The sequence below is a fragment of the Podarcis vaucheri genome, assembly GCF_965113315.1.
Source record: "Podarcis vaucheri genome assembly, chromosome: 4".
In the NCBI taxonomy this organism is placed as follows: Eukaryota; Metazoa; Chordata; class Lepidosauria; order Squamata; family Lacertidae; genus Podarcis; species Podarcis vaucheri.
This window is the reverse complement of record NC_138762.1, coordinates 58,024,533-58,046,923: the sequence shown is the minus strand read 5'-3', so window position 1 is coordinate 58,046,923 and position 22,391 is coordinate 58,024,533. Positions and strand designations below refer to the sequence as shown.

At 41.4% G+C, this 22,391-nt stretch overlaps 1 protein-coding gene across 2 annotated transcripts; it reads right to left on the bottom strand.

Annotated features, from left to right (window-relative positions):
* Positions 1–704: 704 nt before the first annotated feature.
* On the bottom strand, positions 705–22,391 carry LOC309531683 (interferon-induced GTP-binding protein Mx2-like). 2 transcript variants are annotated; one of them, XM_082221330.1, is made up of 14 exons: positions 22,234–22,391; positions 17,611–17,920; positions 15,677–15,869; positions 15,048–15,185; positions 13,690–13,844; positions 13,259–13,397; positions 12,484–12,682; positions 11,836–11,914; positions 11,581–11,703; positions 6,943–7,084; positions 5,671–5,829; positions 5,229–5,305; positions 2,700–2,918; positions 705–2,155 (listed from the first exon to the last, which is right to left on the bottom strand). In XM_082221330.1, the coding sequence occupies exons 2-14, from the start codon at positions 17,887–17,889 to the stop codon at positions 1,925–1,927; spliced, it is 2,133 nt and encodes a 710-aa protein (XP_082077456.1). In that variant the 5' UTR covers positions 17,890–17,920; positions 22,234–22,391; the 3' UTR covers positions 705–1,924. The 2 variants fall into 2 exon arrangements, with proteins under 2 accessions (XP_082077456.1, XP_082077457.1); XM_082221331.1 differs by lacking the exon at positions 22,234–22,391 and adding an exon at positions 21,385–21,507.

The following is a 22,391-nucleotide window of genomic DNA, read 5'->3' as shown; positions in this document are numbered from 1 at the left end:
AGACTTTGCCCCACAACAGTAACAATGTTTTCCATTACTCAAAAATGTTGTCTATTGAAGATACTACAGTCGTACCTTGGAAGTCGAACGGAATCCGTTCTGAAGCTCCATTTGACTTCCAAAACATTTGGAAACCAAAGCACGGCTTCAGATTGGCTGCAGGAGCTTCCCTTTCGGCTTTCGAAAACTGAAACACTCACTTTTGGGAGCTGATTTGTTTGGGATCCAAGGTATGACTCTATTCATATTTGGAATCTTGTTTTGGATCTTTAGCATGACATGAATTAGGATGGTACATTCTGGCCAAGCAATCTGTGACCCCCTCACATATTTCCCATCAGCCACAGAGCATGGCTAATGGTGATTATAGGAGCAGTAGTTGTAAACATCTGGAGGGGCAGAGGCTGCCTAACAGGGTAGAATGGTAAAAACCTTTCCTGCATCATTGCTTTTAAAACACAAGATTCAAACAGGAACCTCCAGTATCAGCGCAAGCTGGGTGGAAATACAGCAGAAGATGCCTTAGGAGGTTGAACAGCGACCACCACTATAAAGGAGCCTGTAGTGGAAGGAAAGATTAAAATGCTTTTTAAAAAAAGCATTTTAAACATGGCACTTATTTTGAAGCCTGTGAAAAAACCCCGAAGAGTTCCTGACGGTGGTGCTTGAGAATTATGACAGAACCAGACAAGATGCATAAAATATAGTTTCTCCCCCTTTTATTGTACAATAAAAAATTACAACAGAGCCAACGGGAGGCACTACTGCCCTACACATGAACACCAAATTCCGCTACCATTTAAGAAGCATTGGTAAAATAAAAGTGTGTGCCTGCTGCCAGAAAGGCAAGAGTGGGTCACAAAGGATCATTACTGATCTTCTGACTTAGGAGCTGACCAACTGGTGTGTGCAAGAGTTCGATGTCACCCAAATTCCTACATGGCTTCATACAGACACCGCACAGAGAACAAACTGCAACCCACAAGCATCACCCACTTCCAGTACTTTCCATGCAGAAGCCACAGAAACCTAGTGAATCTGAAGTAAACTTCCCTGCCCCATATTTTTTGGCCCCCCAAGGCACATTTAGAAATAAACAAGATACGGTCCCCATAAAATACTCATGAGAAGGACAAAAAAAGCAAAAAGGACACAATTAGCAGATGAACAAGCAGCTTCAAGGCTGCATCCCATTCCAAGTGCTTTGGCCACAACAGATTTCAATAAAACTGCATGATATCCCCTATTCAGAAATTAATGCACCCATCGCCCCCACACAAGAGCAGATATGTGATAAGTGGTTGCTATTCTTTGCATGAAGAGCATGGCAATCTTGTAAAAACAATAGCTCAAAATGTGACTTCCCCCCCTTCCCAAAGGCTTCTGGGAAGGAGGCAGGAGGACTCCACAACCCTGTCAGCCTCACGCCGCCTCCCCAGCGCTTACTGGCTTTGGGAAGGCACCCCCTTGGTCCCAGCATGGGGAACTGGTTGAGCTGATCTAAATCTGCCTCTGATGGAGCTTAAAAGCATAAACACTTTTTGGGTGACAGTACTCAGCCACACAGCACTGTTTTTTGCTGCCCATTACAACCATTTTGTGCTGCCACTTTTATCAATTTATGAGTACCCACATTCCTTTAAAAAAATAAAAAAATACTGCATATATTGCTCCCCCCTTCTACTATGCTGAACAATTCAAACTGATGGAATCTAAGTCAAAGTGGCTGTGAGGCAGTTTGTCCTTGAGAAGTTTAATGCATAAGGCACAGCACGGCACTAAGGGTTGTTTGCGAGTAAGCAAAGTTCTTCCAGATTCACGAACTGCAAGTGATGAACCACATCTTTTAGCAAGAGAGATATAATCTACCCAGAAGCTGTCTAGCGCACTAGCCTTCCGGAAGCAGCAGCGGAAGCACACATTTTTAGCCAAGTAGTTTTGCTAGGTGGTCCCGAGCTTGAACCAGGCGATCCATGCGGTCAGACAAGAACTGCCTCTGTTCAGCAGCATCTGTGCGCTCCTGGATCAGAAGGCTCAAATTCTCCCTTTGACTGAGGAGCAGCATCATTTCATTCTTCAGCCTGTATTCGTATTTATTGAGGATGAAGTACTGGATAATGAGGGGAACTTGGGAGGAGAGACGTTGGATTACAGTCTGAAATGAAAAAAAGATGCATGCACTGCAATTAGTAACTTCCACATGTTGGTAATTCTGTTTCTGAATGAGCAGTGGTAAAGAATGATAGACTTGGGCAGTCTATGACCCAGCACTGTCTTGCTTGAGGGGGGAAATAAGTGGAATAATGGCAGGGGAGAAAAATTGCGACTGAGCAAAATATACCCACTGCTGGAGATAAAACATTGGGTGGCCACAATGGCATCTGAGCCTCATGGGGGGCCAGGCAAGGAAGGCTAGCATTATAACCTCACAGCACTGAAGATGCCATGTGGGAGCCTTTGACTTAATAGCATATTTATAAATGAGGCTCATGATAAACCAGGAGTATCTTGGAATGAATGTGATCATGAGCTCTCAGTTCAATCTGATTTGCTATGCAATATTGTTAGCAATTATAATCAAAGTCAAACGGGTACAAATGATATTGGTGACTTGAGGCTGCGATCCTGGGAGTAAGACCCACCAAATTCAACAGGACTTACTTCTGAGTAAATATGTTCAGGAATGCCATGTAACTCACCTTGAAGTATGCCTCCAAATGAAAAGCTGTTTCAGCGATTGCAGTGCCTTCTTCAGCTATCGCTGTGGTTTCCCCCCCTCTTGCAGCTTCCTTTACAGCTCTTAAGCATGACTGGTAGTGATTGTCCTGACAGAATAAGGTCTTCTCCATTGCAAACTGGATCTTGACTATAGCTTCAGCTTCCTTTGCTTGTTTCTCCATAATACTTTCAATTCTATTCTGTGAAAGGCAAAAATAACAGACATTTCCAGTGATGTAGCATAGAAGGAATCACATCTGACTATTCCATATGGAGATACTGGACATAACACTCCCACACGTACTCCCCATGACCTTTAATCTCAAACTGCCTTCCTTTACCACACATTGCACTCAAGCTCCCTAAATCCACTTATTCTGCAAGCTCTCCTCCAGTGTAAAAGACTACAGTGGTACCTCGAGTTACAGACACTTCAGGTTACAGACGCTTCAGGGTACAGACTCCGCTAACCCAGAAATATTACCTCAGGTTAAGAACTTTACTTCAGGATGAGAACAGAAGCGCGGCAGCGGGAGGCCCCATTAGCTAAAGTGGTATCTCAGGTTAAGAACAGTCCTCCAGAACAAATTAAGTTCTTAACCTGAGGTACCACTGTACAACAAATGGAAGTGTCTATGTGCCTAACATTTGAACATTTCAGGGGGAGTAGGGCACCAAGAGAAACCCGGTTCTGTGAACTGAATTTATTTCATACTCTGAAATACTCTGCTTCACTGCATACAAGTTCTGTTGCTTTTGATAGCTGCTTGCGAAAAACTAAACTTCCACCCCTCCTCCAGCTTGTGATTTTTTTTCAGCACTGCCCATCCAGTTTCTACAAACAGCAGAGCTAGATTAAAAGGAAAATGATGCAGAAGAAGAAATGCAAACATGTGGTATATGCACAATTTTGACACACACCAAGGACCAAATGAGCGACACAGACTAGACCAGTGTGTGGATAATAATTAGGGCACAACTTTTTTCATTACAGCAGCAAGCAATTCATGATCAGGAGAGGGGGGGGTAGGGGAGAACCTGGTCCCATCCCGACCCGGTGAGTTGAATAGCACAGGCCAAGAGGCCCAGAAGATGGCACATGTTAGATGGCACAATCCAAGATAGAGCGAGATAAATGAGATGAAATAAACAAGTCAGAAAATAGCAGACTTATTCTAACCTCTGAACAATGGTTCAACAGATCACAAGAAGCAGCAAGCTGATATCAAGTTACACAGAAATTAAGGCCCATATCCAACAAAGCATTACTGGGCACTAGCTGGTATCAATAATGGGTAAAGCAAGTTATTAGCACAGGGAAAGTAGGGATGGCTGAAAAATGAAATTCTATGAACTCATCCTCCCAGCTGCTCAAAAGGAACAGAGGGAAAGAGGGGGAGCCCACCAGCCGAGGAGGTAGTGAGGATCATTCATGTCTCACTGAACTGTACTTTAGCATGATGCCGGAATACAATAGATGTGATCCGGAAAAAAGGGGGGGAGAAACTAACTGCAACAAATAACAGAAACAAAACAAATGGGATTGTCCCACTATGACAGTACCTGGGGCCAACTGAATGTTACATTATCGTAACTTTTTAAAATCTGCTCATGTTTATTTTGAAGAAAAATAAGCAATCATGGGTGAGCAACCCAGAATTGCTCTTCCACTGGGTGAGGGATGCACTCTATCCTCTATACTGTTTACTGCTAAGGAGGGGACTAATTTTCAGCAGGAAACTGGTGATGAGTCCCAGTGAGCATGTTTCAGGTGTGGGCCCCACAGCTGCTTTTTCTTCAGAAAAGGGACAAATTCCAAGAATTTTCCCCAAAATAAAACCAGAGTTTAGCCCATCATTACATGTAATCATGGCTGGCCAACAGCAGATACAGTGGTGCCTCGCAAGACGAAATTAATTCGTTCCACAAGTTTTTTCTTCTTGCGAGTTTTTCGTCTTGCGAAGCACGGTTTCCCATAGGAATGCATTGAAAATCAATCAATGCGTTCCTATGGAGACCGTCCGGGGACAGAGGGGAAGCGCCGCGGGCCTTCCCCTCTGTCCCCGGACCTGTTTTAAAGCAAGGGAAGGGGCAGCGGGGAGAATCGCTTCTCTCCGTTGCCGCCCCTTGGTTCAAAAGGCGCGCGCCTTCCCCTCTGTCCCCGGAGATTGCGGGGCTGGCAACGGGGAGAAGCGATCTTCTCCCCGCCGCCGCTTGCTTCAAAAGAGGTCCGGGGTGCGGGGGCAAGCTTCGTTTTGCGAAGCAAGCCCATAGGGAAATTCGTCTTGCGAAGCAACTCGAAAACGAAAAAACCTTTCGTCTTGCGAGTTTTTCGTCTCGCGAGGCGTTCGTCTTGCGGGGCACCACTGTAGTAGGATGGTTTCAGGCAGGGACACTCCTTTCTGATGATCATGTTTAGATAATGAATGGGGGAGCTCAGGAAGCGTCCTCTCCCTGCCAGCAGCTCCACACATCCAAGAGAGTTTGAATCTGCATCATGTTGTTCTTACCTTGGCTTCCGAATGAAGATTATGAAATCCTTCAAAATGGCTTTTAGCAATCGCCACAAAAACTTGACGCACTATTTCTGAAAGGGGGGGGGAGTGAATACACCAAATGATCAGAATCTGTGTAGAAAAATAATTTCTTGTTTTCTCACACGTATTTTGGTAAAAATGTTGCATACACTCAAACCATTAACAACTCCATTCATTTTTTCCTACAGCCCTTTTACGAAAATATAAATGTTGGAGGTTTCACAGCTCAAGCAAAATCACTTACATTGCATGTATATATAGATAGTATTTGAAAACCCCTTTCATATTTTTATGTTATGTATAATCAATCCCCTTTATTACCCACCTTTCACCCTATGGCGGGTACAACTGCAACATTTAAAACAACTTACACTGTCCCAGTAGCCAGAAAACTGAATTTAATAAATGGACTTACCTGTAACTCTAGTTAGAATATCAACAGCTGGCCTTTCTAGATTGGTGATATATCTCCTTATAATCATCTCAAACGTCTTGTAATTGAGAAATCCAGGAAGCTCTCTGCCACGATACTGATTTTCAAATTTCCACTTCTCAGGGAGTAGGGATTCTTGAACTGCAGGAAGAAAAACATTTTTTTTAAACCCCTAAAACTTGTCACGGATTTACAAAAGCTCAGTAAATCACCCTGGGAACCAGTTAGTTGAAATCAGGATAGGTTTGTTTAATTTACACCATCATTTTTCATTACAGAAGTCCCCAAATTAGCACAGGGGTCCCAGCTCCTGCCAACCTAGCAGTTCGAAAGCATGTCAAAGTGCAAGTAGATAAATAGGTACCTCTCCAGCGGGAAGGTAAGCGGCATTTCCGTGCGCTGCTCTGGTTTTGCCAGAAGTGGCTTAGTCATGATGGCCACATGACCCAGAAAAACTGCCTGCGGACAAATGTCAGCTCCCTCAGCCAGTAAAGCAAGATGAGCGCCGCAACCCCAGAGTTGTTTGTGACTGGACTTAACTGTCAGGGGTCCCTATCTAACACAGTACTCTCCACTGTTAATTTTCAGCTAGCATGGTCAATAGTCAGAGGTGAAGGGATTTGTGATCCAGCAACAAAATTCAGCATCAGTAGCGTATTTTATTAAGGTGTTCCAAATAGAGGTTGCAATGTTTCTTCCTATTCTATGTGTTTCTAATAGAACTAGGAGCCTTGCAGTTGGTTTAAAAGCAACCGAAGATCCTCCACTGCTTTTCCCAGGTGCCTGATAACACAAAATCTTAGGATGCATCCTGCTTAAACCTAATCATGTCTAAATAAAAAAATTCCTTCCAGTAGCACCTTAAAGACCAACTAAGTTAGTTCTTGGTATGAGCTTTCGTGTGCATGCACACGAAAGCTCATACCAAGAACTAACTAAGTTGGTCTTTAAGGTGCTACTAGAAGGTATTTTTTTATTTTGACTATGGCAGACCAACACGGCTACCTATCTGTAACTAATCATGTCTGTTACTCCATCGTCCCTTCTATTTAAGGTTGATAAAATCTCCAGACAAGGATAAGCTGGACTTAACATCTTACCTCAAAACAAAGTTCTTTGTACAGCATTTCTTTTAAATGCACACACCTTTTTATTTTAAGGTAGCCATTTGTAATCCTGGAGACTCAGTTTAGAAGGGACATGTGATGCTATTAAAACAGGAGCTGCTCTAGACACAGTGTAGTCTGTACTTACTTTTTAAGCCACTACTAGCAACTCCTTCGCCCCATTTCTGAAATTCTTTACGAACTTTGGTAAACAGTCTGGCTTCATTTTCAGACACACTTTCTTCTCCTTGTACTGTGCTTCCAACATCTGCAATAAAGTGCTCGATTTTCTGTGAAAGCAAACAATTTAAAGAGATGCAATGAGGTTTGTTGATTATAAAGACAATTTGATTTGTGCATGTTTCAAATCTGAACAAAGTGTTTTTTCAGCAATGATAATGAGTGGTTATTTTTTTTGCAATGTTAGCAATATTTAGAAAGTCCTGCTCTGATGAGTTTTAATTTATTTTAGTCTATTCTATTGTGGCTTTAACTTTTTGTATGTTTTTAATTATGGTGTACTTTTTAAAAGAGATTTGTTTTTATCTTTTTGTAAACCAATTTGAGTTTCCCCCCTACAATCAAGCAGTATATAAATTTTCTGAAATACATAAATAATTATGTTGCAGACATCAATTCAACTCAGACAGCAAGTCCATAATGTTAAAATGATCAAGCAAATTGACTGGCAATGTGTCCAAGCAGACAAACACACATTCATCCAATTTTTTTTTTAAAAAAGCACCCAAAATTTGTTCCAGAACTTGCCTCCATAAAGCTATGAGCAATGTAATCATTTTGGAACTGAATGGCTCACATTAGAAAGAATGCATATGTCATAGTTGACTCCAGATTGTCAGTATTTTGTGGGAAAGAGTAAACAGAATACTGGAAATTTAGGTTTGTGCAATGAAAGTGAATTAAAGCACTCTGGCACAATCCACTTTGGATAGTGATGGGAAAATGCCCCAAAAGTGTGGGATAAACAACCAACAAATCTGAATGACTGCTCAGCGAAGACTAGACAATATCTAACCACCATGTAAGCTTTGTGCAAGCAAATCAGGATGACTATTTAATAAACAGGAGGCCTAAGATTAGTTGAACGTAATCACTGGAAGTATTCATCCCAGAGATGCCAGCAAGGCGGTCATAAGAGGATTTTTTATTCAACAAAATGCAATTAAAAATAGAAACAGAGAAAAAAATAAAGAGGAAATTCTAAGACAAATAACAATAAACGAACAAAAATTAGTTCAGAAACCCAAGTGTTTAGAAACAAAGGAAAAAATAAAAATTCTTCAAACCCAGTTTGCCACAATAATAAATAGGGAGGTAGAATGGAATATTAAAAGATTTAGACAAAGAAACTTTGAACATGCTAATAAACCAGGCAAATGGCTTGCCTGGCAAATTAAAAAAAGGAAAGAACAAGGGATAGTCAATAAAATAGTAGTAGAGGGGGAAGAAAGAACTGATCCTAAAGGAATAAGGAGTGAGTTTATAAGCTTCTACAGCAACTTATACAATGATCAAGAAAAGATAGGACAAAGGAGGATAGAGAGATTTCTGAAAGACAAAGGAGGACAAAAAATTCCACTGGAAGGAAAACAAAGATTGAATATACCTATTGAAAATAAGGAAATAGAGGAGATAATTAAAAATTTGAAGAGGGGAAAAGCCCCAGGTCCCGATGGGCTTACGGCAAGCTACTATAAGGAAATGAAATCAGTCCTTATGGAACCTCTAAAAAAGACAATGAATACAATATTAAAGAAAGGGGAAATCCCGGAAACCTGGAAAGAGGCGTTTATCACATTCCTACCCAAACAAGATTCGGACTTAACTCATGTCAGAAATTATAGACCAATCTCATTGTTGAATGTAGATTATAAGATATATGCAGGAATCCTGGCAAGAAGGTTAAAAGATGTACTGGCAGATGTTATCCATAAGGATCAGGCGGGATTCCTGCCAGGTCGGCAGATGAGAGACAACATAAGACACATTGTGGACATGTTAGAATTCTTATCTATTAGGTTTAACAAACAAGTTACAATGATGTTTATCGACGCCGAAAAGGCGTTTGATAATGTGATATGGAACTTTATGTTAAGAAACCTAGAGCATATGGGTGTAGGCAGTGACTTCTATAACGGGGTGAAAGCAATATATACGGATCAGAAGGCCAAGCTGATTGTAAATGGCACAGTAACGGAAGAGATTAAGATAAGGAAGGGTACAAGACAAGGATGTCCACTCTCCCCATTACTATTTATAACAGTGTTAGAAACCCTCCTAAACTCTATAAGGAAAAACGGAAATATAAAAGGAGTGACCTTAGGTCAGAACGTATATAAAACCAAGGCTTTTGCCGATGATTTAGTGGTGATGACGGAAGACCCATTAACATCAACAGGAGAGATAATGAGAGAAATAGAAGCATTCGGAAAGGTGGCTGGATTTAAATTAAACAAGATGAAAACAAAAATGATATATAAGAATGTGGACCCAAAGACAATAGAATCAATTCAACAACAATGGCAGATAGGGACGGTAAAGAAAGTTAAATATCTTGGCATTTGGATAACATCTAAAAATATGGACCTTTACAAAAATAATTATGAGCCAGTATGGAGAGAAATAAGGAAAGACCTAGAGAAATGGGGACGATTAAAACTATCATTATGGGGAAGAATAAACATGATAAAGATGAACGTTTTACCAAGACTGATGTTTTTGTTCCAGTCTATACCTATAATAAAAGGGAGTAAGACTCTAAAAGAATGGCAGAGGGTAGTTTCGAGGTTCATATGGCAGGGCAAAAAACCCAGAATTCAATTCAAACTACTCACAGATGTAAAAGAAAGGGGGGGTTTGCGCTGCCAGATCTTATGTTATACTATGAGGCGACATGCCTAAGCTGGTTAAAAGACTGGGTCAAACTAGAAAACACGGAGCTACTCGATCTGGAGGGTTTCGACAACCACTTTGGCTGGCATGCCTACCTGTGGAAGAATAAAACGAAAGTACACAGGGGATTTAGCAATCATATCTTTAGAGGACCGATAATAGAAGTATGGGAAAGATACAAAAACATATTGGAACCGAAAACACCTCACTGGTTAGCACCACTCGAAATAATAAACAGGAAAACTATCAATATGGGAGGTAACTGGGCAACATACAACCAACTAGTAATTAAAGTGGATGGGAAATGGAGAATCAAACCTTACGAGATGATTAGAGAATATGTGTACGATTGGTTTGGTCACCAACAGATTAACCAGATGCTTAGTAGAGATATTAAAGAAAGAGGGTATGTAGACAAAGATTCAAAATTCCAGACGGAAATAATAAACAACAAGGAGAAAAATATATCTAAAGCATATAGAATGCTGTTAGACTGGAATCTGGGAGACGAGGAGGTGAAATCTGTGATGATTCGTTGGGCAAAAGATGTAGGCCACAGTATACAATATGAGGACTGGGAAAGATTATGGAAAGATGGTCTGAATTTCACAGCGTGTACGGCACTAAAAGAAAATGTTCTGAAGATGTTTTATAGGTGGCATTTGACACCTGTAAAACTCTCAAAAATGTACAAGGTGAATAACAAGTGTTGGAGATGTAAAGATGCAGAGGGCACCTTCTACCATATGTGGTGGGAGTGCGGAAAGGTAAAACAGTTCTGGGAAAAGGTATACACAGAACTGAAAAAGATATTGAAGTACACATATATAAAAAAACCGGAAACTTTCCTATTAGGAATATTACATAAAGAGATAAGAAAAGAGGATTGCAAAATGGTATACTATGCGGCTACGGTAGCAAGGATCTTAATAGCTCAAAGATGGAAACAGGAAGAAATTCCAACAGTTGAGGAGTGGAGATGTAAATTAACTGAATATGCAGAGCTAGACAAATTAACGGGAAAGATCAGATATTTAAAAGATCAAGTGTTTATCAAGGACTGGGGAAAATATGTAAACTATCTGGAAAATATCAGTGATGGACAAATAACGTTAAGGGGGTTTAGAGATGTACTGTGACAGACTAAGGTTATTGCATAAGGAAAATAGAGAACAAAATTGGACACAATGACAATATAAAAGATGAAACGTGTGACTTTGCTCATTTACTCCGAATGATTTGCGGCCAAGCTGAAGGAAGTCCCAAAAGAAAGAAATATGTTATGGAAAAACTATGGAAATAAGAACTTTGTGTGCTTTTTTTGTTGTGATTGAGAATTTTTCTTTTTCTTTTTGTATGTTTGTATTTTGTTGATCTTTTGTGTGTGTTTGATCTGTATGGAATAAAAAAAAAAGGGGAAAAAAAGGAAGTATTCATCCCAGAAAATAATTGAGAATATGTAAGAGACAAAGTATGTAAGAATTCAAATGGGTATCCATTATGAAGGAAGTACCACTGAGTTCAATCAGGCTTCTTCCCAGGTAAGTGGGAATAGAGTTACAAGCTAACTTCAGTTTTTGTTGGTGTATAACTATACTAAGTTTTCTCCGCCTTATGAACTCAATACATAGCTTTCCAGTAGGCAGAACAGAAAAGTAGCTGAATGGGTTGTACACAGAGTGAGGTAGGTCAGAAACTCAAATGACAAAAAGCATCTTCGATTTACAGCAAAGACAGGTTCATGACTTATCTTACGTTGGCTGCTGGTTCTGGATGCCTCCAAGGCTCACATACTCTTACACTGACATATGTTGTCTGCATAACACTATTAAGACTAGAAACGTTTAGCACGAGTCCTCATCAGTGTACTTACCTCTGCTAAAAAATATTGTTTCTCGCCATCGGTTTTTGGCACGGCTTTGCCGTATCTCTGCATTTCAGTATCTGTCTTTTGGAGTTGAAATCTTATTTGCTCTTCTAAAGTGGGCAAAGATTTCTAAAAAGAAAAAAGAAAGAAAGAAAATATGTATATGGTGCTAGGGGAAAAAACTTGTAATGAGTAAAGAAACAAACTTTGGGGTTGATGTTTCATTGTTGTTGTTTTTAAAGTGTCATTTTGCTAACTTACGGAAATGTGTTCCACAAGCTCGCTTGTCAGTTTCTCGGCTAGTAAGGGGACTGTGGCTTTTTTTTCCTGTAGAAGGATACTGTATGGGAACAAAGAAAATGTTTACTAGAAAATCTGATGCTAACAATTGCAGTTAAACTCACTGATGTTTTTAGTGTTGCATTACGTTTTACACAATATTACTTTGCTTCCTGTGAAAAGTGTGGTTTATAAATATTTAATAATAATAACAATAATAATAACAATGATAATAATTTATACCCTGCTCATCTGGCTGAGTTTCCCCAGCAGCTCTGGGTGGCTCCCAATCGAGTATTAAAAACAATACAGCATTAAATATTAAAAGCTTCCCTAAACAGGGCTGCCTTCAGATGTCTTTTAAAAATAGGATAGTTGCTTATTTCCTTGACATCTGATGGGAGGGCATTCCACAGAGCAGTCGCGACTACTGAGATGGCCCTTTGTCTGGTTCCCTGTAACCTCACTTCTCGCAATAAGGGAACCGCCAGAAGGCCCTCAGCGCTGGACCTCAGTGTCCAGGCTAAACGATGGAGGTGGAGATGCTCCTTCAGGTATATAGGACTGAGGCCGTTTAAGTAACTGTAATTATACTATTATCTTAAAAATCACTCTCTAGTCTATGAGTACCTAAAGCATTTATGTTTCTCGAAAAATGCTCTCTCTTCCTTGAGTGCAGAGGCCAAGGTCATGTTGGACTGGATATCTTGCTGCCCACGACATTTCACAATCATATATCCCTTTTTCAAGGGAATGACTTGGTTTCTCACTATGTTCACAACTGTCCCCTCAGTTCCTCTGTCCATCAGGTCAGGCTTTGTCACGATCCCTTGGGATGAAATACAGAAAGACATTAGGAAAAAACCCAACATAATACAAAATGGCAAAGGTGACGCACAATTGAAGGACTGTTCACACTTGTATAGAAATCATCTTGTCTGCATTGGCAAAATCAAGGGCTCAAAAACCATCATGCAGGCCAAAGAGTTCTACTTTCTTGCAGTAGAATTAAGCAAAATATTATGTCTTTGAACCAGGGCCAACTGAAACATTATGGAGAAACCACCACTTCCCCTGAATTCCCTAAGCTAACTTTCAGGTACGATGAAGTATGTTGTCCCATTGCCAGTGCTGAATAAAGTCCAGCTGCCACTCCAGCAAAACTCCCTATATAGAACTGGGGACCTTTGGCTTGTCTTCATGATGAGGAAAAAAAGAAACAGATGTTTTCATGTGGGTTAGTGAGATAAATAAAGAATACTTAAGGAACTAAACAAATAGTGACCATGAACCATTTAAAGCAACAACAACCTACAAATACCGACATTTCGGGATCTGAAAAGCACGTTCTCATTTCAACAGTGCAAGATTATCAAAGTTAAGGAGAATTATTTTGCCTCCTTACCAAGCGTTCTCTCTCCATTTGGATCCACCTCCTGGGCCATTTTCAGTGCCTCTGTTGTGGCAATATCAACATTACTTGGAACCACCACTAAATTTATTGTCTCTTGTTTATCAATAAATGTTTTAATCAGCTTTTTGATCTGCAATGAAGACAAACAGAACTGCTGTTAGAGCTACTGTATAGTTAGTTATTTCACTGTTTGATAGAAAGTTGCCTAGGCCAAGTTGAAGCTAGTACAGGAATCAAGGCAGGATCATATACTGGGCAAGATGCAAGCCTGAAAGAGGACTGGGGTTGCCAGTTTAGGGGGTAGGCAGAAAGCACCAGGACTGGGAGCTTGCAAGAGGCAGCAGGAAAGGAGCAGAAACCTAGTAAGGAATGCAGTACACTTATGGAGAAAGCTCTCTTGGGCAAGATATTTAGTGTTTTACCTGATCTCCAATATTTACTGGCTGATTACCCACAGCCACTCTTGCAATCCCTGGCAGATCAATCAGAGTCAAGTCTGGAACTTCAGGAGATCTAATTTCAAGGGTAATTAGTTTATCACTAATGCCCACTCCATCACCAGCTATTATGTTCTGAGCTGGAATGAAGAAAGCAAGAAAAACTTTAACATCAACATTTCAGATACTCATGTCATAGGACTGGCAGCCTCTTCTGGCTACCATTTGTTATACAACACAGGTGCCAAACTTGGCAGGAAGGAAAACTCTTTAGAAAATCAGTACAGTGGTACCTCAGGATGCGAACGGGATCCATTCCGCAGCCCCGTTTGCATCCTGAAGCGAATGCAAGCCGCGGCTGTGCGTGCCGCGATTCGCCCCTTCTGCGCATGCGTGTGACATCATTTTGACTGTCTGCACACTTGCGAGCGGCGAAACCCAGAAGTAACGCGTTATGTTACTTCCGCGTTGCCGCGGAGCCCGAAAGTGCTCAACCTGAAGCAATTTCAACCCAAAGTATGACTGTATCTTCTTATAATTCTGAGACTGGAAAGGTTAATATGGCTATGTTTATCAAACAGTGTTAACGGAACTGTTATAAATTTTCATGTAAAAGTTAATTCTGGTTTCCAATGGTGCAGTTTTATTTTTAAGGGCTGTTGTTTTTTGCATACAGAAGGACCCATGGTTCAATCTCTGAACCATCTCCAGGGAGAGAAGAGCTGGGGGAAACATCTCTGCCTGAATCTTCTAAACAGCAGCTGCCAATCACTGCAGACTTGAGACCCCTTCATGGGGCATCTGTGACACCACAATGCCCACGAGACTCTCCCCCCCACCTAAGAAAAAAACCTGCTGAAGGACAGCAATAGGGAAAGCTGGGGAAGGTTAAAAGAATACTATAGAAGCCACGTAAGAGCCATCATTTGATTTCAGCAATGCATTTGCTTCCACATCTCCCAAACTTTAGCCATTGAAGATATTTGGCCAGCAATGTGGAATGGAAAAAAATCCAGTGCACTTTCTATAAGTTCATAAGTTCATTTGTGACAATCAATGTCAAATACAACGTGAGAAGCTTCATTGTTCTCAAGTGTTAAGCTTTGTTTGCTAAATACAAGTAAAATAAATACACTAAATTGGATAAGATTTTCTAAGAAACCTTATTTTAATTTTAAAAAAATCCAGTGCAAAATTACCCTAAATTTTCTGGTAAACCCCATCACTGGTTTTGGGACTATACATAGAATTTAGTTGAAGAAGTATTCTCATTTATAACAGAAGGAAATTAAGAAAGAAAATAACGATCTGTTATTGAATATAATGGAAACCACAACACTCACCTTTTCTTATTTCTATTTCTACCATCAAAGGATTTGCAAGTTCCATATATTTTCCCAGGTAACTGATTTTCCCATTCCATTTTTCGCCAGGCAGCAGCTTTTTTAGCCTGAGTTCTAAGGGACATCTGGTGACAATGCCTGTTCGTGAAGAGAATCCAATTCATTAAAAGTATAGGTTATTCAGATTCACAGAAACTTCCTAAAGATTTGCTAAAAACAGGCAGAATCCCATGGATTATGATGAAACAACACCTAGTTCTAGGGCAAAATCATCTCCTAAAATGGACCTCCATAAATAATCTGAGCTATACTGCAGATGTAGGCAGCTATCTTAAAATCTTTGCACTTAACCTTATAGGTGAACAGTGCCATTCCCCACCCCCCGATAATATTACACCAAGCTTTCTAAAAATCAATTTGGTTTCTCAGACTTCTAACTGGGAACATTGCTTTCTTTGAAGTGTATCCAACCCTCCGAGATGTTAAAATAATGCAGGCAGACACCAAAGAGAAGGTAACTTTAGAAAATAAAAATGCCTTTTATAACGTAGGAACACTGAAGTTAAAAAATCTCTGAACTTGCACATCCTCAAAGCTTCCCAGAAGGAAAAGCCGGCGGTAATTCTCACCACTGCCCCGTGGAAGAGCGACTCCAGAAAGAGCTTCCAGAACTGAGCTTTTCCCTGAGCTCTGATCGCCAATCACTGCAATTGCTGGCAATGCCAAGTCCTTCTCCACTCCGAGGGCTCTCAGAGTATCAATGAGGTCAATACAAGGGCGGATCTTCTCTTCGTATTGGTTGAATAAGGTGTTTTCTGGTTTCTGGTTAAAGACACACACACACACAGTTCACTTCCATTTTAGTATGTGGCTCTATTCATAAATCATCTGAGCCGTGGTTAATGGTTTGCTTTGAATAGGGAGAAAACTCCTGCTTTGCGCAATTGGGACCACAAAACACAATCTCTGAAGTTATGTCTAAAGTGGGGGCTTGTTTCATTCAAACAAATTACGATGAAGAAACAAAAGAACCGCCCTTGGGTCAGATGTAAAGCTAAGCCAGAATTGTATTTCAAACACTGACACTCATAGGAGCAGCTTGGATCAAAAAGATCACTGAACACGCACAAAAAGTAGCAGTGGTTCTAGACCAGGCTAGGCACTTCATTTTAGTGCGTGAGCATCTTACTCTTGGGTTTTCATTTCTTTCTGCAGAATAGTTCCTTTTTACAGAAAGGCTTTTCTGCATCTTTTACTAAGAGCTGTCTCTTAGTGAAATTCCCATTACAGGAATAAACACAATCTGGTCCTGTTTCTTAGAGTATATGTTATTTACAAAACTTCACACTGGTCATTAATGAACAAAGCAAATAAAGCAACATAATCTTTTTCTCTTTTTAGCCATCTGGCCAGATACCTAATGCTGACTCATTCACATACAATTGCACATTGGTTTTTGAACAGCTTAGTTCTCGGATGTTTTTGCTCCCGAACGCCACAAACCTGGAAGTGAGTGTTCCGGTTTGCGAACTATTTTTGGAAGTCAAACGTCCAACAGGGTTTCCGCAGCTTCTAATTGGCTACACGAGCTTCCTGCAGCCAATTAGAAGCCACACTTTGGTTTCAGAACATTTTGGAAGTCCTTTCGACTTCTGAGGTATGACTGTAGTCATTTACACTGACCCAGACTTCCTTGATCACATGCCCTGATAAGGACACCTGTTGCTGGAGAAATTTTCCATTGCCTAGCAACCAGAATATTCCAACAGGACCATGAGCAGAATTTGTGTTCCTTATCATTCTCAAACGTCAGTAACGTAGTTGATTCATAACCAGTCTCCTTCCAGAAAGAGACAACACACCAGGCAGGTTAGTTCCCATGAGAAAGATTCCCTCTCACTCAAGACAACTGGCCATCTAGAGAGGAAGACAGTGGCCTCCCTTGTGGTTTCCCCTCTCCATCCATCCTTCCTTCCCCTACTAGTCTTGTAATGGGTCCTGTTCCAACATCTGCTCCCTGAACCCTCACACAGGCTCTTATGGCTAGGAGCCTATACTCTTGAGAGTGTGTGGGCAACACCTGTTAAACTCTCCAAAGCCAGAGGGGTGGCCGAGTAAGATATCCAGTACAGTCATACCTTGAAAGTTGAACAGAATCCGTCCCGGAAGTCCATTCGACTTCCAAAACATTCGGAAACCAAGGGAGCTCCTGCAGCTAATCGGAGGCCACACTGGATGATTGGGTTCCAAAAACGTTCGCAAACTGGAACACTCACTGGGTTTGCGGCGTTCGGGAGCCAAAATGCTCGTCTTGCAAGGCGTTCTGCTTCCAAGGTATGACTTTAGTTACAAGCAGGGCTCAAGGGAGAAGCAGCAGGATAAATTTCAGAAAATAAGAGTAATTATGCAGACCCACTTAATTTCATATTTTCTTGGCCAGTAATCTGATTTCTGAGGCATACAATCCTAGATTTGTTTAGAATGCACAACCTTGAGTAAAAAGTTGGCTCTAAATTGCAGGATTTCAGTGCTAACAAGGTGCATATTAACTCAAAAGACTTACTTTATTAGGCTGGTTTTGTTTTCCCAGTTGATCCACATCCTCTTGTTTTATGGCACTGAACACAAAGCCTTCCATTTTTGATGGAGCAAATACATTTGGTGCAGCAAAGTATGATATAGATTTAGCTTCTTCTGGCAACAGTGATGGGATTGTGTCTACAGTCCCATTTCGTTGCAGATTCCACTGGTTATCCATCTCCTCATCTGAAGAGCGTCTGTTCCTAAGTTTCCGAGTGCGCCGGTCAGATGGAGACTCACGCCAGGAAGAGGACTTCAACATTTAGTTATCTGGGACTTTCTTTTATTGATTCCTGAAATGATATTAGACATTTTGTCAAGAATAAGAAAAGCTCAAAGCAGTGATGGGGGCTGGATTGGAACTGTGGATGTGGGTGGGTGAAAATGGGGCATGCACATATTTATGGAGATCTGGAAGCAGGAGATACACTGGAATTTTTGTCTCCACTATTCTCAACTTAACTATTTAAATAAGCAGAACGAAAGGATAACATCTGCACAGCATTTTACATTCCATCTTAATGCAAGATAGCTGTCAATCTGCATAATATCTTTGTCCAACAATGGTTCAATATTTAATACACTTCCAGTGCAATCCTATGTGGTTTGCTTGGAAGCAATTCCCACTGTATACCATAGGGTTTACTTCCAGGTAAGGTCAGAATGCTATACAAGCTGAATTAAAAAACTCTAAAGCTAGAACTATAAAACTCTGCTCTCTCAGATCCAAACAAAGGGGAAAGTTCAAAAGGAAGAGTCCTGTGCAAACAAGTTCTGCTTTTGCAAGCTTGCATATCCTTTCATTTAAATAAATTGGATTTTTTTAAAAAATGTCACCGTGTGTATTTTTCCCCCTCACCATGTGCCTGTCTGCAATAATGTATTTTCCCTTTTCTTGAGGGCTAGGCATGTTAAGTCTTTTGCAGCAAAAACAAGAGTTCCTGTTGCACCATAAATACAAATAAATAAGTGTATTATGGCATAAGCTTCACAGACTGCAGTCAACAGCAGGTGCGTGAAGTGCTATCCGTCCTCCTAGTCAAGACAGCACTTTGTGTATCTGATACAGAGGACTGCAGTCCTTGAAAGCTTATGCCACAATAAATGTATTAAGTCTTTAAGGCATCAGAAGAAGAAGAAAGGAGTAGAGATGCAAATGAAGGATTTCCAGGTTTCGGCTCTTAACCCATAAGCATAAAGTATAAATACAAACGGAAATTCAAAGCCAGCTGTGTTCACTACCACCACTACCACTATTCTGAAGTAGCAGAAGATAGCAAAGAACTCCTGTCTTCACTCCCTGCTACTCTTGTCAGCTGGCCAGCGCCCACAGGATTTCAGATTGTGACGAAGCACCTGCTCTAAGGCTGAGGGTATCAACCAGGTGGTCACTGTCACATTAGCACCGGAGGAAAAAACTTAAACACGTACAGCAGAGTTTCCAAAAAAAAAAAAAAACAACAGACCAGGGGCAATTGTACTTCATCCAGCAGAGCTTTACTGGTACTGAAGGGAAATGAGCATAAATGGTCACAAATCCAAAACAATTAGGATTGACACAGTCCATAAAAATCCAGTTGCAGCACTTACAATAAAACTTACAAACTTAGTAAGACTAAACTTTAACACTACAGCATAAAGAAACACAACACTAGAACAAAGACAGAAGTGAAAGTGAGTGAGACCCAGGCTCCTCCTGGCCTTACTACATTAGTCAGTATGACCTTGACAGAATGAACAACAAAACCTGTTGAAACCAGCTATACTCAGCTTCCCAGAGAAATAACCCAAACACCCAAAACCTTCTTCCCGTTTCTTTCACATGGAAATAAACCTTCGATCACAACAAGAAGAAACCTTCTAGAACCCTCTTTGTACAAACCACACACATTGTGTGCCCTGCAGAAAAGGCAAGGAACCCACTTGTGTATAGAGCTCCTGGTATTTGAAAAAACAAAAGTAAACATGTTGGCCCATAAGAAAAAAAATCCTAAATCCACTTTAGGGGGATGTCCAATACCTGGTAGGCTTAGTAAAGGTACAGTGGTACCATGGTTCTTGAATTCAATCCATTTTGGAAGTCCGCTCAACTTCCAAAATGTTCGAAAACCAAGACGCAGCTTCTGATTGGCTGATTGGCCCAAGAAACAATGCCGACAGCTGAAATGAATGTTCAGCTTCCAAAAAACATTCGCAAACCGGAACACTTACTTCCAGGTTTGCGGCGTTCGGGAGCCAATTTGTTCGCCCACTATGCCGTTCGGGAACCAATGTACCAGTGTATTGTCCTACTGTAGATTTTGTGTACGCTTTTAAAGGCAATGTCAATAATTCAATCTTTGTCCACTAGGTGGCAGGTTCCTACCTTCTTCCCTGTTGTCGTTTCTCAATACATCATTTTCACTCTGTTTCCTAGCCAGTTCTCTCAAGAATTTGCTCATTGCTAAGTGATTATGTTCTCCCACACTTTAAAAAAATGTTAACGAAATCAATGAGGCCTAGACTTCTAGATAATTGACAGCTGACTGTGTGTGAAACAAAGGACGGAAGTGTTTGATTCATATTCTGCTCTAGCCACAAGAACAGAGTTGTGCAAAAATGCTCTAATATGTGTAATGGCAGACTTACTTCCATGTAACGCAAAGAAAGCTGCTAGACAAACTGATATTTAAAAGGCAACCCTATTTTAGTAACTTGCCAAAATCCTCTTCCAACTTTTATAATTTTCCAGTGTGTTTGAGGAATAAACTTGTGCGCCTGGTTTTTTTGTTTTGTTCAGCTACTGTATAAATATTTTGCACTTTGTATCATGTTCATAATGTCTATGACACAAAGGTGCAAGCTGACTCTCCTGACATATGTATCAGGAAAATAAAAGATGTCCTGGCATGTGTTTCAAATGATTGTCTTATGGTCTGATTTCTGCAACATTTAATTCAAAGTTGAAAAACAAAACGAAAACACAGCATGATTATCCATAACACATATGACGTAACTGTAGTAACATAAGATAAGCAGCTGAATAGTATAATATATTTTGTTATTCCTGGTCATTGTATAAAATTCGATTTTTATCCCATTTATCTATTGTCTGTGATGCATCCTCCCATTTACAGTAAGCGAAATCTGATAAAATGGCGATGTTCCCAGGTTTTTTTGTGCCATTCTTACACTAAGGAAGTTCTCCCATGTTTTAGAAAACAAATGTTTAGATAGAAAACCAGTTGTGTGTGTAGGAGGGAGAGGGGAATCAGATCAAGATCATGACACTGGTGGAGGGGCTTTAATTCCCCTTCCCCCTGCCCCTTTCTCCAATTTTACATACACGGCTGCTGTCTGCCCTACAGGGGTAAACACGGCAACTTTGCCGGAGGGGGGATTTTAACTGAGAGAACTGTGGGAAAGAATATCTTACCCCCTTCCTAAAGCTGCAGTTTTTAATCTGATTGTTTTCATTATACCAGCTGTGGGGACAAATATGGGAGGTCCTGATCGCAAATCTCCTGCTTTATATTTAGTTTGTGGTCCTATACACAACTATGAGCAGGATTGCTCAGATTATTACTTTCTCTTAAAACATGGTTAGAGAACCTTTAAAAGCCTGGAGGCCACCTGAAAGTGAACCCCGCTGAGATCTTTTGATGAAGGGTGGCATATAATAGAAATGGTAAGAATAACAACAGCAGGAATGATGATGATGATAATAATAATAATAATAATAATAATAATAATAATATATTCTGGAGCGTTCACCCACACCTGACACTTCCATCCTCGGCTCTTCCCCACACCAAGGGGGCATCAAGCTCTGCATCTGCCTGGAACAGGAACCTTTTAGCGCGGCTCCAAACAAGAACGAGCCAACGCCCAAAACTACAGTGAGCGTTCATATCCGGTGACAAAAGGGGCTTCAGCGCTATTCGCTTCTGCCACAAGGGGCGCCAGCAGTCTTCCCTCAGAAAACACCGCCTCTCTGAACCGGACAGCCTGAGTCGCCCGGAGCGGAGCATCACTTCTGGGCTGGTGCTACAGGACCGCGAAAGAACGACAACCCGACCGCGTCCCTCAGGCTGTTTTGTGGAGCTTCGCGTGCTTGCCAGAGGGAAATGAGCCCCCTTCCTTGGCGTAGCCAAGGGGGCAGACCCCCCCCCATCAATAAAAAGCAATACGAGTCTGAGGGTCTGCGCCCCCTAACCAAAACCCCACGCCCCCTTTCTTAGTACCAATTTCGGTTCCCCGAGAGTGACCCTCCCACCCCCGTATCCAACAGGACTTCGGGCGGGACGCTTCCCACCTGCTGCGTCCTGGGGCGCGAAGGCAGAGCGCAATGGGGCCAATCAACGCCGCCCTTCCTCCCCAAGCCAGGGGCCCGAGAACATGGCCCCTCCCTCCCGCCCCACGAAGCCTTTATTCGCCCCATTAAATGGAAAGGCTGAAGCGCCTCCAAGGACCTAGCGAGACCTTTCGGCTCTTCCAGGAGGGAAGGCGGAGCCGCAACCAGCGTCGCTCGCCCTCTTGCGGGATAAAATGAAATCTCTCCTGGAAAGTTGTTTGCCTATCACTCGGTTAACAGCAAGGCGTCGAAAGGGTCGAGGGGAAACGTCACCTTTACGGAGCGGAGATCTTGGGTGGCGATCTGTCCCACTGCCGGATCGCTGGCTGTTGCGTCCACCGAAGCGACTCCGAGCCAGTCTCCTCTGGATCTCCGGGCCGGCAATTTAGCACCATCCCTCGCCCCGCCTCTTCCCCGGGACAAAATCTGGG

Excerpts from the sequence above, each read along its gene's own strand:
- LOC309531683 (XM_082221330.1), bottom strand. The coding sequence starts at position 17,889 with ATGTTGAAGTCCTCTTCCTGGCGTGAGTCTCCATCTGACCGGCGCACT. Across the intron at positions 11,704-11,835 it reads AGCTTGTGGAACACATTTCC|AAATCTTTGCCCACTTTAGA; the intron begins GTAAGTTAGCAA and ends TTTTCTTTTTAG. Across the intron at positions 2,919-5,228 it reads ATCTTCATTCGGAAGCCAAG|AATAGAATTGAAAGTATTAT; the intron begins GTAAGAACAACA and ends TGCCTTTCACAG.